The sequence below is a fragment of the Cricetulus griseus genome, chromosome X (genome assembly GCF_003668045.3).
Source record: "Cricetulus griseus strain 17A/GY chromosome X, alternate assembly CriGri-PICRH-1.0, whole genome shotgun sequence".
Lineage (NCBI taxonomy): Eukaryota > Metazoa > Chordata > Mammalia > Rodentia > Cricetidae > Cricetulus > Cricetulus griseus.
In genome coordinates, this window is record NC_048604.1 from 30072698 (window position 1) to 30089974 (window position 17277).

The 17277-nt window shown below is 41.7% G+C and overlaps 1 protein-coding gene and 1 non-coding gene across 2 annotated transcripts in view; both read right to left on the reverse strand.

The window, feature by feature from the left end:
• Positions 1-1838: 1838 nt before the first annotated feature.
• Lonrf3 (LON peptidase N-terminal domain and ring finger 3) overlaps positions 1839-17277 on the reverse strand; it is a 50441-nt gene continuing 35002 nt past the window's right edge. The window contains exon 12 of the mRNA XM_035449836.1: positions 1839-4049. Coding sequence (XP_035305727.1) covers positions 4011-4049 — 39 coding nt within the window. The 3' untranslated portion in view covers positions 1839-4010. The remainder of the gene's footprint in view (positions 4050-17277) is intronic.
• On the reverse strand, positions 13853-13959 carry LOC113837553. The gene has a single exon (XR_003488204.1). It is a non-coding gene; the product is annotated as a U6 spliceosomal RNA (small nuclear RNA).

Here is a 17277-nt window from a genome sequence, read left to right on the forward strand (position 1 = left end):
TCAGTCATCACTCCTACCTCCCTTTCACATATGTGATCAAAGGTAGTAAGTGAGGTACTTAAGTGTGCTGTTTGGAGAAAGTGGAGGAAAGGGATGGGTTCTAAGGCACCAAGGAGTTAACCAAATACACCATTTCCAGTATCCAAGAATTGGGCATCATCCTAGACCTGCCTCGTAGCATTTGCATATTTATGTGATAGGGCTGGTGTTAAGCCGAAGAAATAGAACATATCTCTGTCTCTCTTCTACTGTATGGTCCATGCTGGAAACAAAGTTTACTAAGTCAAAGCCTGTTCTCCTCAGAAGGTACAAAATAAAATCGTTGCTTCATATTGTGCTCTGAAATTCCCATAGTGGGTGGAACTGGGATGATTCATCTATTTACATTTGGTTTGCAGAGGTGTTGTCAAAGTAAAGCCACCAATTTTTCTACTTGTAGGCATAATGAGAGTTTCTAGTTGCTGCAGTAGGTTACATGATGAGAAGAATGAAGACCTGAAGGCAAGTATCTTCTGATTACAGGCGTTTCGTCTCTTAATGTGGTTAAACCTTCAGTTCACTCATCACTGAGGCAGAATACCCAACACAAACAACTTAAGGGAAGGAGGATTTCTTTTGGACCACAGAGTTAGGGATATCAGTCCATCAAGGCCAGGAAGCAGCTGAGGTGGTTCCATGAAAAGAGGATTTGTTTTTGTTTTAGTTTGTTGACTTGAGGTCTCACTATGTAGCCCTGTCTGTCCTGGCACTCACTCTGTACACTAGGCTGGCCTCAGACTCACAGAGATCCACCTGCCTCTGCCTCCCATGTGCTGGGATGAAAGGCGAGCTCCACCACATCTTGTAAAACTGGGGCTTTTGGCTCAGCTTGTTCACATCTTGACAGAGCATGAAGCAGAGAACCCTGGACAAAAGTGGGACCTGGCTATAAACCTCAAAGACCCGTCTTTGGTAATCCACCTCCATCCTCCATACCCCCTGCCTCAGAGGTCCTAGAGCCTCCCTAAACATCACCACCAGCTTGACACCAGGTGGTCAAACACATCAGCCTGTGGGGACATTGTACATTTAGAATGCAACATAAGCATGAGATATTTGTCTCAGCTACCATGCCTTTCTTGGTTTACCTGCAGGTTTATTTTATTCTCATACCTCACTTACTCCCATAGTGTAGTTGGCTTTGAAAGAATAATAATGGATTCCCTCATTCTCCAACAAAGAGGCCTGTGTCCTCTTGCCATGGTAACAGATCAGCAGGGATCACCAGGTCTGGGTAATACCAGTTTTCTAGCTCAAATATTCCTTTCAGTTGTCTCCTGTTTTGTCTTTTGACTTCTTGAAGCATCCCACTGGCCCTCATCCTGGGATCACTGAGGTGAAGGTCCTCCTGAGGTAAGGCAACAAGGTATAGCCCCCGGCCTTTGCCCATTCCACTTTCTTCTTCCTGGAGGAGTGGGCTGTGTGACCTTCACTTATGTTGATTATGTAACCATTGGTCATCCAGCTCCCATCAAGCTCTTCTCTGACCTAGTTGCACCTCTCAACTTAATGATTTCATAGGTTACAAGAGGTGTGGCAGCTAGGTTGCTATGGAAACCCTTGTTCTACTGACCTTACCCACCCCAATGAAAAGTTAAATAAAAAAAACCTGACTTAAACCAGAAATTCAACAAGGAATTGGCTATATTTTAAGTGTAATGTTCCTTTTTCTCACTCTGGAGAGTGCTTGAAAACCTGTACTTCCAAGTCAATGCATTTCTTTGGGGTTTTGGGTGTGTTTTGTTTCTTTACACTTCCAGCCAAATATTCTAATTGAGTTCTCCAAAAGGAAAAATAAAAAAACTGGTAAATCTTCCTTATTTGTATGGGTCATTACTAAAGTGCTATCATCATTGTTCTGCCTACATTCTATAGCCTACAAAAAAGTCAACAAAAACATTTGCCAGAACATACAGAGGAGAGCAGGAATTTGGCAGTTCTGAAGTCACATTGTAACAAGAATAGCTGCTAGGCATAGTGCATGCCTGTAATCCCAGCCCTGTGCTACAGGGGAGACCCTACCTAAAAACAAACAAACAAAAACCAAAATACAAAAAATACAAGCATCCCTACATACATACATGCATACAAAAAATCAGCTATGAGCTGGAGTCCAGGTGCATGAGATGAGGACTCAAAAATCTGTGCAATGAGGTTGCTAGGCAACTGAAAGCAAGACCCCAAGCTAGTAACCCAGGAACAGCATAAATCTCTTCTGAGATAAGATTGGGAAACAATCCCAGGGGTGGTAGTATTGAGGAATTGTTTGGGGGAATATATAGACATTGTTATTTCTCTAAGTCTCTGGAAGTAATCTGTAAGAAAAAAAACTTTCTTGACAGGTTTAATGGCACAGATGTGTAATGCCAGCAGTTCAGGAAGTTAAGATAAAATCACAAGTTCAAGGCCTGCTTAGGTTACAAAATCCACTCAAAGGTACTCTGGACTACTTAGTGAGTCCCTGTCTCAAAACAACAAAAAGAAGTAAAAAGATGGTTAGGCACATAACTTAGTGGTTGAAATGCTTGCATACCACGCAGAAGGCCCTAGGTTCAATTCCCCATCCCCTTCCCCAGCACAACTTCATGAGGTCAGCAGGTGTTTTATCAGGTAAAAGGCAAACAAGTGCTATAAAACAGACATCTATTTCTGTTCCTCTATTAAATATCATCTAAATAGAAATAGTGTATTCATTGTGTAAACTCAGCTTCAAGATAGTCCCTTGACCATGTCAGTGTCCACCTCTTCAATTTCTCCACTTCTCCCTGGTACCTATGTGCACATTTCCTACTCTAAACATTCTTCCTGTATATTCTGGGGCATCCACTGTGTCCCGAGCTGCCTTTTCATTTCAAGTAATGGAGAATCATAGTTTACAAAGAAATAAAGTGGAGTTATTATTGTCTTCTAGTCTTTGCGGCTAAGCTGGAGACTAAGATGGCTAAGATGGGTTGAGGGAACAATTTGAAACATCTTTCATTCCCAACAGAGCTCATACCAAGCAGGGATCACTGCTTTCTCAGTTCTAAGGGCCCCATGTAAATCCAAACAGCATGTCACCTTTGGCCTAACCAAAACATCAGCCGAGAAGGAAAAAAAGAGAACAAAAGGAAGGTGGGAAGTAGAAATTAAAAAAAAAACTATCAGCCTGACTCAGTTGTCACCGTTGCCAGCACTGTGTGTAGCACTGCTCAAAGTAACCTGAGTGCTGGGAACCCTGACTTCCTGTTCTGGATGCCCTGACTTGTATTTTTAATGTGGTCACTGCCAAAATGCAGATGTAGACTCGAAGCAGTAGTGGCTAGACCCCATCACTAATGGATTTAGGGAGAAAAGGAGCCCATTTAAAGGTTCTCAGTAGCTCACCGAGTTCCGAGGGGAGCTTGGACAAGTTCATGCAAGAAAAATGACCAACCCACTACAAAAGCTGCCTGTGTTCACTGTCTTCATGGTCAGCTTGCCTCTATTTAGAATCGCCTTGGAGACTGAGGAACCACTATGTATGTTTTTAAGGTTTCCATGAAGGATTAAGTTAGTTCACTGTGAATATGGGTGGTGGCACTAACCTACAGGGTGGGGGCCTGAATGGCGTAAAGGTCTAAAAGGGAGGAGCATTCTCATTTATTTGCCTCCTGACTCACCCTGATACAAACTGAAGTGCTTGGTCATGGCTTCCCCAGCCTGATGGAGTGATACCTCTGAAATTATGGGCCAGGATAAACCCTTCCTCAAGGAAGCTGTTTCTGTGAAGCCTTTTGCCGGAAAGGTGAAAACACAACTGAGCCCCCGTTCCTTCATGGCATTACTGCAGCATCCACCACTGGGCTCTCCCCATGGGAGCCCACATCATTACTACTCTCAGGGTTGTACCAGAAAGTTCATCTTGACACTGCTGCTGCTGCTGCTGCTGCTGCTGCTGCTGCTGCTGCTGCTGCTGCTGCTGCTGCTGCTGAGAGGCTCTGCCATCACAATTATGCATCTGTGGGGACTTCCCCCAATTCTGAAAGAGGCTTCAGATTCAGGGAAGGATATTTTATTATGCTAGCTTTGTCATAACAAAATGCCATAGACAGAGTGGATTTAACAACCAAAATTCGTTTTCTCACGGTTCTGAAAGAAGTACAAGATCAATATGCCACCAGATTTGGATATTCTCTCTCTCTCTCTCTCTCTCTCTCTCTCTCTCTCTCTCTCTCTCTCTCTCATTCTCTGTATACTTACATGGACCCTTGTCTTCACAAAGGGGCACCAGTTAGATTAAATTAAGTCCCACACTAATGGCTTTATTTTAATGTAATATATTCTAAAGATTTATCTTCAAACACAGTCACATTCTAACATACTAGGGATTAATGGCTTCAATACTGAATCTGAGGATGGTGATGCAATTCAGCCTATAACAAAGACAAATGTTTAGTTCTTTGAGATTGCTTCCCCGCCTTGGGCACTGGTGGTTTGAAATGGTTCACTAATTCACTGTCTTTATGTCTGCAAAAAGCAAACCAGACTATCTGTTCTCCTACAATCTTATCCATTGTGAGTTACGTTTACCCAGAATACTTTGTGGCTGCATTTAAACAGATTAAAACATAGGGAGTTCTTAAACATGTAGATGTGACAGCTTTTTAGATGATCTTCTGGACTTCAAACTGATCCATTAAATGGCAGTTCTTTCCTGCATTAGTGTCATCTCAAGCCCCAAGGACCAGGTGACAATCATATTCCTCAAGATAAGCTTTGGATGAAATGATCCCAAATGTGGTCCCACTGCACTGCCTTTGAAAAGTTCACAGTGTGTATGCACCACTGTTGATCTAGAAAGGCCAAGCTATATATAGGTGCCATGTTTTTTTTGAGGTATTTAATATTTCTTTTATTATCTTCTATTGAGCAGTTTAACATTAACCTTCCTCAATTATGTTGAGAAAACAGGACACATTGGGAGTATATCTTCTACACTTGTACTTGTACTCAAGCAGCAGATGAATGAGGATCATGAATTCAAATGTATCCCTCATCATTACTGACACCCGAGCCAGGTTGCTTAATAAACATGAAAATCTGAAAGGTCTTTGTGAAAATATGGAAAATGTAACCAGGAATAACAAACCACCACACTTTCAGACAAATAGTTATTTGAGAAATATGATCGAGAACTGCTGATATTTAAAAAAAAATGTACCACGTTGATGATGGTGGTAACGTTATATACATTTCAGCAGAAAAATACCTATCACTAAGCAAAAGTACAAAATGAACAAAAGTCACACAAGGAATATAAGGACAACAAAATAAACTTCACTAAATGGATTTGGTACACATATAGCACTCTTTGGCATGCACCTCAAATATTTGAAAATAGAACCCACAATGCAGTGACTTCTAACATCAGTTCCCACTCTGTGCCTCATGCTGCATCTTAGGGATGTGAGTTTTTAGACCCCTGCTTTAGGTGCCATGCAAATTTTAATGATGCTTCTGTACCTCTCTGTTAACAAGGGCCAAATTAAATTTTTATAAGGTGGTATAGATATTATAACAAAAAGAGGAGAGAAAATAATACAAATTAATAAGTTTTATACCTGAACTAGTTAATTAATGCACTTGAAGAGAAGGATAATCACTAAAAGTGATAAACTGTCACTTAAAATCACAGTGCAAGGTTTACAGCTATGGAGGGAATGTTATCCCTAATGTCATATGTCAACGTATACATTCATCTGTGAAGGGAAGATGGCCTGGATACCTGCAGCTGTGAAGAGAAAGGTTAGGTGCCATGTTTTAATGATCAGAAATGCAATTTTAATATCTTTCTAGTCACTGAGCAGTGTTAACCCAACAGTTCCTATGTTGCAAATTTCCTAAATCTTTTTTGGTAGTTGATATTAATTTTTTGAATGGATGGCCATTGGTTGAAGTGGCCTCCCTAAAAATCTACTGAGATGGTTTTGTTTATGTGCATATATATTTCCATATTAATTCTATTCCTTAGCCGAGCAGAATATCCCTTTAGTCCCGCAGCTAAGAGACTGGAGAGTAGGGACGAGACACAGTGCTACTTCTGAAGAAGGAAGCCACTGGAGGATAGAAGGCATCACAACTAGATTTCTAACACACATATTAACATGGTTTCCTGAGCTGTGGGGGTGTCTTCTACTTGGAGTGGTTTCAGGGAGCAGAAATCTTTGAGGATCAGGATGGTAATGCAAATGCATACTGTGTTATCACAGGCAACTTAAGGATTAGAAGACAAAGCCCATTCAAGGGAGATGTGAAAAGCTATCAGCGGTGACAGTCGGGGAGAGTGGGCGTGTGCCACTCAGAGATTGTCTGTGGGAGAAGGAGCTGAGAATAGAGGCAAATGAGTGCGCTGCTCAAGAAGGGGATGGGACACATGAAGGACTCTTCTGTAGACCCAAATGGGTGAGGCCAACTGTGGAGAGGCAAGGGGAGCAAACTCCAGACAAAACAAAAACAAAAACAAAAACAAACAAACAAAAAAAAACAAACAAAAAGAGAAAAAGGGATAGGGAGAGAATATCCAATCACTTTACTCTAGGCTCCAGAGAAGGAGAGAAGGACTTCCCCAAGGGCACAGATCAGAAGCCAGAGAGCAAATGGAAAAAGTTGCTGAGTGAATGTATGACAGGGGATGAACACTCCGATATATCTGCTCACATATATGGCTTTGTTTCTCAAAGGCAGAACCACCCACAATCAATGTTGTTTATACAGAATGGCCCCAGAAAGATTCAATGAATATTTTATGTTTGATTGTTGCTAGGATTCTATGATGTCACCAAACAGTAGCATGCATGCTTTGTAGACTAAACCAGACAAGTGGGGGCAGTCCTCAAATCTGTCAGACTGGAATAGATGATCATCTAAAGACAAACCCAGATTTAGAATGCAATCTTGTTATGCCAGACCTCCAGAAAATCTCTGAAATATTTTGGTGATCTCAGGTTAATGTAACCTGCACTGTCTCAAACAATTGTACCTTAGAGACTTCCTTTTAAGGACTATGTACTTTAGTGTGCAGAAAGACTTAAATAGAATAAATGAATGGGATCATTGGCTGAAAGCTCTGTAAACTGCAGGTAAGGTATACACAGTCTCATGAGAGACAGAGGGAGAGAAGAGAGACAGAGAGAGACAGACAGACAGAGAGAGAGAGAGAGAGAGAGAGAGAGAGAGAGAGAGAGAGAGAGAGAGAGAATTTTTAAGAGAAAAGATACATGTGTTCCACATGTGTATGGTGCTCTCTGCTTAGGTACAAATACTACAGGATGATGGAAGAAAGTTAAACCATCTGCTGATCTGACAACAAAAGCACTTAAGAGGATATTGCCATCTTCTGAAAAGATTTTGGATGGGGGGTCTTGTTTGTTTCATTTTGTTTTGTTTTGCAGAGTACAAATGGAACCCAGGGTTCTGCACGTCAGGTAAATGCTCTACCTCTAAGATTCAACTTTAAGTAATCCAGGTGGTTCCACTTTTAGGGACCTTCATTCAGATAGGCTGGGACCATGACTTATGCAGCAGAAAAAGTTCAGGATGACTAAAAACAAGTCTCCTCCCCTCTTATCCCCCCTCAACCCTTCCTGGGTATGAAGAAATCCAAATGGATGAAGGTGGTTCTGGGACTTTGGGGAGCCCGTGAGCTTAAGGCAGTTTTCTTCATTTCCTTGGCCTTCATTTTGCCACTGGGAGAACTTTCTAGGGAACCATATTTGGCCCTGAAAAACTCAGAGGAGCCAGAATGGATCCCAGAGGGGAGGAAGCAGAAACCGACAGCTTTGGAACTGAGGCTTCTGGAACAACTACAAACAGGACCGGCTTTCTTTAAAGATCGCCCAATCAAGTTCTTTAGAGAGAAAGCTCTGCAGCCATTCTGGGTGGAAGAACTGCCTTGGAAAGGGAGCTTGTGTCGTTGGCTTAAGTGTAGTGTCAGACTGGACACAGGATGTCACAGTTCAACACATACAACCCATCCACCTGGAGCTTAATTGGCCAAGAATTTTGATATTTCTCGATTACTGCATAGGTCTTGTTAGAACAAACAATATTGGGCCCAAGTAGATAGAGTTTTCCCATCATTTTATTTCATTGTTTATAAGACTAGATCCATGTTGCCCAGGCTATCCTTGAACTCATGATTCCCATACTTCAGGTCTCCTGAGTAACTGATATTATAGGTGTGCCAACATGCTTGGCTTTTTATTCTATGCTATTCTCTACTCCATTTTTATTGTTTTGAGAGAGGTTTCTCATTATATTGTCCAAATGGCGTTGATCTCAAAATCATCTTTCCGGGCCTCTCTAGTGGGCATTACAGGTGTGTGACAGTGAACCTGGATTATCAGTTCTTTTTCCTTGGTTACTGGGAATTGAACCTATGATCTTGCATATTAAAGCAACCAATCTAAGACTGAATTACATACCACCCTTTCAATTCAGTTTTTTTTTTGTTCTTTCCTTCCTTTCCTTCTTTTTTCTTTAAAAAAAGTCTCAAGAATCCCAGGCTGCTCTTGATCTAATTATGGAATGGAAGTTACTCTGAACTTCTGATCCTCCTGCCACCACCTCCCAGGTGCACCATGCCAACTTTATATAGTTTGGATGACCCAACACAGGGCTTATCGCATGTTAGGCAACCACTCTACCAACTAGCTGCATTCACAGCTTCAGTTCATTTTTTTGTTTCACTCTTGTGTCCTTTTTTCAATAGTAAAATAGAAGTTGCATGAATGCCATTTATTGCACAACACAAATAGCGCTGCAGAGAAAATGGAGCACATTGCTGAAGCTCTCTTGCTGGGGCCAGTTTGGTTAATATCACACATTGGCCCAGTGAGGGTTTTTGTTTTTTCCGAGATAGGGTTTCTCTGTGGCTTTGGAGGCTGTCCTGGGACTAGCTCTTGTAGACCAGGCTGGTCTCGAACTCACAGAGATCTGCCTGCTTCTGCCTCCCGAGTGCTGGGATTAAAGGCATGCACCACCACCGCTTAGTGGAGTTTTATCAGTTTTCTTATCATGCAGTTTGTGCTGAGCTGAGGACATAGCTCAGGGGTAGGGCACTTGTTTGGGGTTTGTGAGACCCTAGGTTCTATGCTTAGCACCAAAAACTGGTTCATGATTTGGCTTCACCTTTAAGCCGTTCTTTTTTTTTTTTTCCATCAGAGACAGGGTTTCTCTGTATAACAGCGTTGGCTGTACTGGAACTCGCTCTGTAGACCAGCCTGGCCTAGAAATCACAGAGATCCATCTGCCTCTGACACCTGAGTGCTGGGGTTAAACGTGGGCATCACCTCCGTCAGCTGTTTATCCTTTTGTTCTGTTGGAAACGTTTAAAATCTAAGCCACACCTTTAAACATCATTTTGTGTGTGTGTGTGTGTGTGTGTGTGTGTGTGTGTGTGTGTGTGTGTGTGTGTTATGGGTGCATTGCAGGGATTGAACTCAGGTCATTCTTTACCCATTCAGATATTGGAAAATGCTTCAACCCTTAGCTGAGGGGCTACTGACTACTAGAGGAGGAAGAATCATTTTTTCTTTGGAGGCTCCCCATGCCTCAGTGGATGGCTCCACATCTGCACACATACAGGCAGTACTATTTCAGACACTGGATTAGAGAAAAAATGAGGTGAGGTTCAAAGTTGGAAGGGAAACATATCAAGGGATGTCCAGGAGGAGTTGAAGGATGGGTGGGGTACAGGGGATGGATATGGTCAAAATATGCTGGGTTCATTTTTAGACTTATTAAAGAGTTAAAAAATGCCCAGAAAAGAACCCTCAATTAATTCACAAGTGGGATATCTGGAAAAGATGAAAGAAAAATGCTTCAAAAATAAGGACACGCCTTTAATCCCAGCACTTGGGAGGCAGAGGCAGGCAGATCTCTATGAGCTCAAGGCCAGCCTGGTCTACAGAGTTCCAGGACAGCCTCCAAAGCTATACAGAGAAATCTGTTCTTTTTTAAATGGAGTGTGTTGGATGTCTCTACAATTTTGTTCAAAGGAATGCAGAACCTGGAAAAGCTGTTGCTGCTATTGATGCATAACATATTGCCATTATTGATATATATATCAAAACAATTTTAAAAAGATAAAAAATAAATCATTAAATATAAACAAATCTTTTCAGTGTTTTGTTTAAAAAGAAAACACTCAATTTATAGCCAGTGTTTCAGAACATATTAGTCATGTTAATCTATTCACACCTGCCTCATTGCCATATATGTAAGTGTTTGCTGCTAGGGTGCAGACCTGACTCCATAAAGAATTCTTTTAATTTGTATCGACTTAATCTTTGTAATGCTACAGATTGAATCAAGGGCATAGTTCATTCCAGGCAAGCGCTCTACCACTGACTCACATACCCAGTTCTTTTTTTTCTTTTTGTTTTTCTGAGACAGGGTTTCTCTCTGTAGCTTTGGAGCCTATCCTGGCACTCACTCTGGAGACCAGGCTGGCCTTGAACTCACAGAGATCCTCCTGCCTCTGCCTCCTGAGTGCTGGGATTAAAGGCATGCACCACCAATGCCTGGCCACATACCCAGTTCTTTAAAGGGTGTTGTCATCAAAACATATTGTAGCCAATAGGAGAACAGGATACAGGCTACCATAGTTTCATTTCCAGTGCTACTGAAACTAGTTGGCTACTTCATTTTCTTTTTGCTCTTTCTGTGGTAATGGGAAGGCAAGCCAGGGTCTTGTGTACGCTCGGCAAGTACTCTGCCTGAGCTGTCTCCAGCCCTTTCTTATAGTATTTATTTATTTACTTACTTTTTAAATTTTGAAACAAGACACTGCCTTGTCCAGGCTGGCCTTGGACTTGCAACCCTTCTTCCCCAAGTCTCCAAAGCAGCTGGGATTACAGACCTGTATGACTAAGACCAGTTTTTAGTTTTTAAGACGGGGTCTCCATTCCCTAAGTTGGTGATGAACTAGTAATACCCCTGCCTCAGCTTCCCATGTAGCTGGGACTGTAGTCCTGTACCACTAGGCACATGTGGGCCACTTAATTGTTTTTCTAGAACAGAATACACTTTGGTGGATGCAGAGACAACAGGAAACTTTCTTTTAATGAACAAACAGTTTTCACAAAGACTATCTATATATCACACTGCGATTACAACATAGATGAGCTGAAATTATTTTGTGCAGATTTAGAAGAAGGGAACCCTAAAAGGAAACCAGGCACATAGAGGTAGTTGAATAGCATTGGTGGGGGAAGGAGAGTTATCTTAATTTCCCTTCAACTCATAACTGTGCAAAAGTAAAATGGCTGCTTAACAAACAAATGAAAACCAAATACACATACACACTTGCCACTGTTTAAGTGACTTGCTGGATGTTTTAGTCCTGGCATTACAAAGAAATGCATACAGTAATGAGACTCATTTATCTCACATCATCCAATAGTGCCACACCCAACTATTTGCTCTTCATCTTAGCTCACTGGTTGTCTTCATCACTTGAACAGTAGATGAATGGCAGCAGACTTTGAAGATAACGCACAGGTACAGTGTTGCTTTGTAAACTTCTGTTAATCACATTTGTGGCTGCAAACAGATTTTTTAAATGCTACAAAGTCATGAAGCCAAAGCTTGAAAGTGACACCAGGAACGGCAGTTCCAGGCACTTCTCTCTGGAGGTTAATTTACCATGTTTGGAAACACCCACTTCTAAGTGAAGAGTTCTTCATTTCCCCTGTGGATGTGTAAAATCCAGAGCATTGCGTAGTTAAGCAGTGGAGTGGGTGGGAGCTACCATTCTAAGAGGAATTAAATGTGTACACTGTGCACGGCTCCTTTCCCATCCAGCTCTCTGTACATTAGAAACACCAGAAAGCAAAGCCCAAGCCCTGCTTGCTTTTCAGAGCTGTCTTTCACCCAGAATCAAAACCTCATTCCTTAGGCCCAAGATGAGTAGAAATGGACACACAGTCAACAAGCTGGGAACCCAAGGAACGAACCTATGGCTAAAATTCACATGCTGGAAATGAAGTTGGCACAGTAAATGCAGGCCCCAGTGGGTTGCAGTCCATCAACAGGACACCACCTGTTGGCAATAACCCAGCCATGGGAATTCTGAGGCTTCTGTGGCTAGTCACAGGGGATTATCTGAACGCAGGCCAGCTCCACAGGCAGAGATGGTAGCACCACGTGCCATAACTCAACTCTGCTACGGAGGCAGCACTGAGCGTGAAGCAGTTGGCCTTCAGAAAGGCAAGCTATTGGAATAGTTCTCTGCCCCCCCAAGTGAGGAGCAAACACCCCTTTCTTCAAATTGTCCACTGAAAAGTAGTTTCTTCATTTTTCACTTTCTACATTTTGCTGGTTTTTAGCTAGCAGCAGTAGTACGGTACAGAGCAGAAAGGCATAAGGTCTGCTTGCTACCTAGTATATCACACACACACACACACACATACACACACACACACAAATCTGCAAGGAAAAGACTGGGTCAGCCATGATGTCATGGTAGAAAGGAAAACTAACCCAAGAAAGCAGCACTGTCTACAAGGGGGAACCTTGTTCTTCTGACTGATACTTAGCTTTTATCTCTATACTTATTGCCACTGCACTTAGAAGCAGAATCAATCTGCAAGTGCTAAAAACAGTCAAGTTCAACTGAGTTTTCCACTCATGTACATCCTGAAGAAAGTCAAAGCCTACTATCCCACTTCCTGCCATTACTGAAACAAAAACTGGCTAGAGAACAACCCCAACATGGATCCAGGCTACTCAGAGAAATGTGCTCTTTAGCCCAGCCAAGATTTCCATGTGCTCAGATTGGGTATCTCTTATCAATGGGATTTTATTAAGAAGCCAAACTTCCCCTTTCACTTAGATTAACAAAAGCTGTGTTGGGCAGCTGTATATTACTTCACCTGGAACTCCTCATTTTGAGCTCTTGGGGTGATTTGTAATTTGACTGCCATGTCTATTGAATAAAACATGTATAACAACTGTTCAAAATGTCGAAAGATCTGCTACTTGATAGGTAAAGAGTCAAGCTTGCCCACTCATTGGATGACCATATTACATAGGCATATTCTTCAACATTGCTGAGCCTGTGTTCTTATCCATATATGGGGTTAACAATGCTGTCTAAAAGGTTATTTCATGTGTTCAGGTGCATGAGATAACTCAGTTTAGTACCTGGTACACGGCAGGTTCTCAGTACATCATTGTAGAGTCTGTTATTTGAGACAGCACAAAGAAATTACATTAGCTATGTGCAAAACCCTTAGGTGGTGAAATCCTATTATTCTGGTATAGCTGAAATTCTCAACACCTTTTGAAGAACAGGGAGAGTTGGTTTGATTATACCCGTGAAGCTAAAACTTAAGGCTTCCATTCTATCAGGAATTATGGTCCCCCACCCCAGTACAGCACTACCTTATTAAAATGGAAACTATTTTCTTGGTGTGGTAATTAGTCCCTACTTCTAACACTCATTTGTTCTCCAGTCCTTTCATTTTCTTTACATTTCATATATTTTTAAAAACGGTACTGGAGATAGAACCCAGTGGCCCATGCATGTAAGGTAAACGATAGCAACTTTCCTAGTCCAAGAGTCAGTGGTTTGGATTTTCCCAATCAAGCTTAAAGTGGATGCAAATGAATATTGCAAGTCAAGACAGTGCTTCGTGTAGCTGTAGACTATTGATGACATTCTACATGGCTGATAATAGTAATAGTTTATATCTCCCATCAAGGCACTGTGCTAATTTCTGACATGTCCCATTTAAAGTTCCTAAAAAGCCTATATGCTACCAATATCACCAGCATTCCATCTTTTAATAAAAATATAGAATGCTATCCAAATTTGCATGCCACCCTTGCGAAGGAGCTGTGCTAATCTTCTCTGTGTAATTCCAATTTTAGTATATGTGCTGCTGAGACAAGCACCAGTATCATTTCATATATGAGGACACTGGGGCTCAATGCAAGTTAAATTGATTCCAAAGTAACACATGCAGTTAAGTGGAGAAACTTTTGAGCTTTTTCTCTGTTGTGTTTACACTATAGAATGGGAAACAATCATATTAGGACTTTGCCATAATCATATAGTTGGCTGTCAGGTGGGAGGGGAAAATATCTTCATTTCCTGGTCTGCGAGCCTTCTACATTTAACTCAGGTAGTACCCACTCCTGTATTTCCATTACATACACCTGCATTCCTCACCTGCCCTGGTTATTCCAAACATCAAAGCTGGTAATGCTCTGACAACACAGCCTACAGTGTAGATGATTGCTTGCTTTCTGTTTACATGAGTCTGTTTTACAGCATCTGGAAATCACCTCTCTCTCACACACAAACCCCACCTCTTTCATGTTTCTGGTGGTCATAGACGAGCCCAGACTGATCCCTGATTGATATCAATCTCTCTCTCTCTCTCTCTCTCTCTCTCTCTCTCTCTCTCTCTCTCTCTCTCTCTCTCTCTCTCTCTCTCTCTCTCCATTCTCCTGTTAACAGAGTGGAGGGGCTACACGTGAATAACACACCATAGCTGTCCAAAATCACTGGGGAGTAGTTTGCATAAGAAATAAATGTGACAATTCGCTTAATTCACTTTTCCTGGCTCTGATTTTCCTCTTTGCCATTATAATACACCCGCACTCTGTTTTCCAGGTTTCTCTGACACCAAATGACTCAAACTAACACTAAGCGAGCTAAGAAGCACTACTTCAACCCTTCCTACCCATTCCCTTTGTTTTCTCCTCTGCATTGAAATGTTTGGCTCATTGTTACCAGGAGGGAAGGCAGTGTTTACATAACATCATGGATTCATTTCCCTGGAATCTACTATAGATATTTAAAAGTGGATTCTAACCTAGCTGATTTCCTTACACTTTTAAGAAGCAATAGCCCCTCGAGTATTTCAGCAGGTGCTGGTACAGGTCTTGATGCCATTCTCTCTGATAAACTAAGTAAATATTAATCTTATCCTTAACTGCACTGGGGAGAAATTAATGCACTTCTAATCAGACAGCTTGAAAAATACCTCTAATAGATTGTAATGAGACATTTCTAAATCATCTCTCCATTCTTGAGTAATTCTTTCAGCCTTCTTCTGTATTACACACAGAAAAGGGATTCTTTTTCCTTACTCTTGCACACGCCACAACTTATACCAAATCAATTAGGTACTTTCTATCACTTAATTCAAATGGAAAGAGTGGAATTTGTGAAGATAAATTACCTTAGAATCCTTCCGAAATTCTTTGAAACTTAGTACACTAGGATAGACATGAACTATATAAAAATGGCCCAAGAATTGGGATTAATTCAGCAAAAAGTAAAGAACATTGCACGTATTAGTACTGTTATTCCCCCTACATAGTCAACCATGTCAATAAATAAAGCAATGGACTTTTCAGTAATGTACACTTAAATAGTTATAAACGTACATGTAGAAAAAGGATACAGTAGTGCAAAAAATAAATTATTAAAACAGAAAGAAGTATGAACATTATTTTACACAATGCTCTATAAAACCTGAACCATTTGAAATGAAACATCAAGTCAGTGGAAGGATGCCGAGACATCGGCATCTCTGCTTCACAGTTCAACCACACAGTCACTCAGCTATGACAGATAAGTCATACTCAACTTTTAGAAAAATGTATGCTAAACATCAACTTTTTCTGGACTCTTCCACACCTCTGCCTGTTTGTGTCAAAAAACATCTGAAGACAGAAAGTCAATCAGGTCACCTCCTTTTGGTCTTCCTACTCAATTTCTGTATGGTCAAAAAGCAGAGTATCATCTGTCTAGGATATGCGCTCTTCTGTTAAAGTGTTATTGCAATTAGACATATTTACAAGAACATCGCCCTGGAACAGTGGACAGGGTGGAAATGCCTTTTCCACAATCTGCTCCCACTAATTTTGGTTTCTGGATATAAAGGCCAGGATTCGCCGAATACCATTGAGTCTGTCCTTTAAAGACCTCATTGCTAGGAAGGGGAGCTGAGCTCTACTTTCCAGGGGAAGAACCGCTAATGTCCACCAGCACCAGGCTGGGCCATTTGGATTAACCTGCAACAGAGAAACACAGTTCATTGATCCTATTCCCATGCAGTCCAAGTACAGATGTCCACATGCATAAAGTAAACACCCTCCATGGAACTGCTTCTGTTTGTGAGCCAGGGACTGCTGAGAGCCTCCATTTCATCTTTTTCTCTTCTTTTCTTTCAGCTGACCATACAGCCACATGGTGGCAGGGGGTAGGGGACACTATTATTTCCCAGTCTCCCTTGTGGCCAGGTAACTCATAGACTGGATTTTGGCTAAAGAGTTACAAGAAGTGGTGTGTGTAAGTTCTGACTCATGTTCTGGGAAAAGAGCATGCAGCCTCTGCCTCCCTTTTTCTTCCCATTTCTTGTCTTTTTTCTTCTCTTTTAAAATTTTTATTATTTTATGTGTATGGTGTTTTGTCTGCATGTATGTCTATGTGCCACAGAGGCCAGAAGAGGGCATGTGATTCCCCTGAATTGGTGGTTGTGAGCCACCATGTGGGTGCTGGAATTAACCCTGGGTCAACTGCCATGGCTCTTAAGCTTGGAGCAAAGTGTCCAGCCCCTCCCCCTCTGTCTAGTAAGACTGAAGACACATGATGATCAGTCTTCAGTTAGGGTAAAGGAACTCTCTGAAGATGGCAGAGCTCTGCGATGGAGGAGCCTGGGTTTCTGAATGCCCTCTTGGAATAGAACTGCCTTAGTCCTCCAGGACTGGGGACTTCTCTCTCATCTGAGCCACAGTCATCTTTAGTAGTTGTTAAACAAAACAACCAACATCCTAACATATACACAATGCTCCCTGGGCAGTGTGATTTTATAAGTTGGACTATCCACTGTTTTGTCTCTTCCACTTCTAAGGCACTGATTAGGTCCTTTGGACTGATCCATTCAAGGCTGACACCCCATGGGAGGCCTTACCCTTTCTGAGGAGTGGGTGAGGGTAAGTGGGGAGGAAGCAGGAGGAGGGAAGGGAGAAAGAAATGTGGTTGGTATGTAAAATGAATAAAAAACTAAAATAAAATTCCAGCCTTTAATCCTACGACTCTTCAGGCTTGGCATGTCTTTTAACACCCATCATTTTCTTACTTTGGTGGAAGGCTGTAGTCTAAATACACCATGTCAGAAACAGAGGCACAGCTACCTTCTCCCCTGAAACCAAGAGCTATGATTTCCCGTCTCAAAGAACAACAACCAACCATTCCAA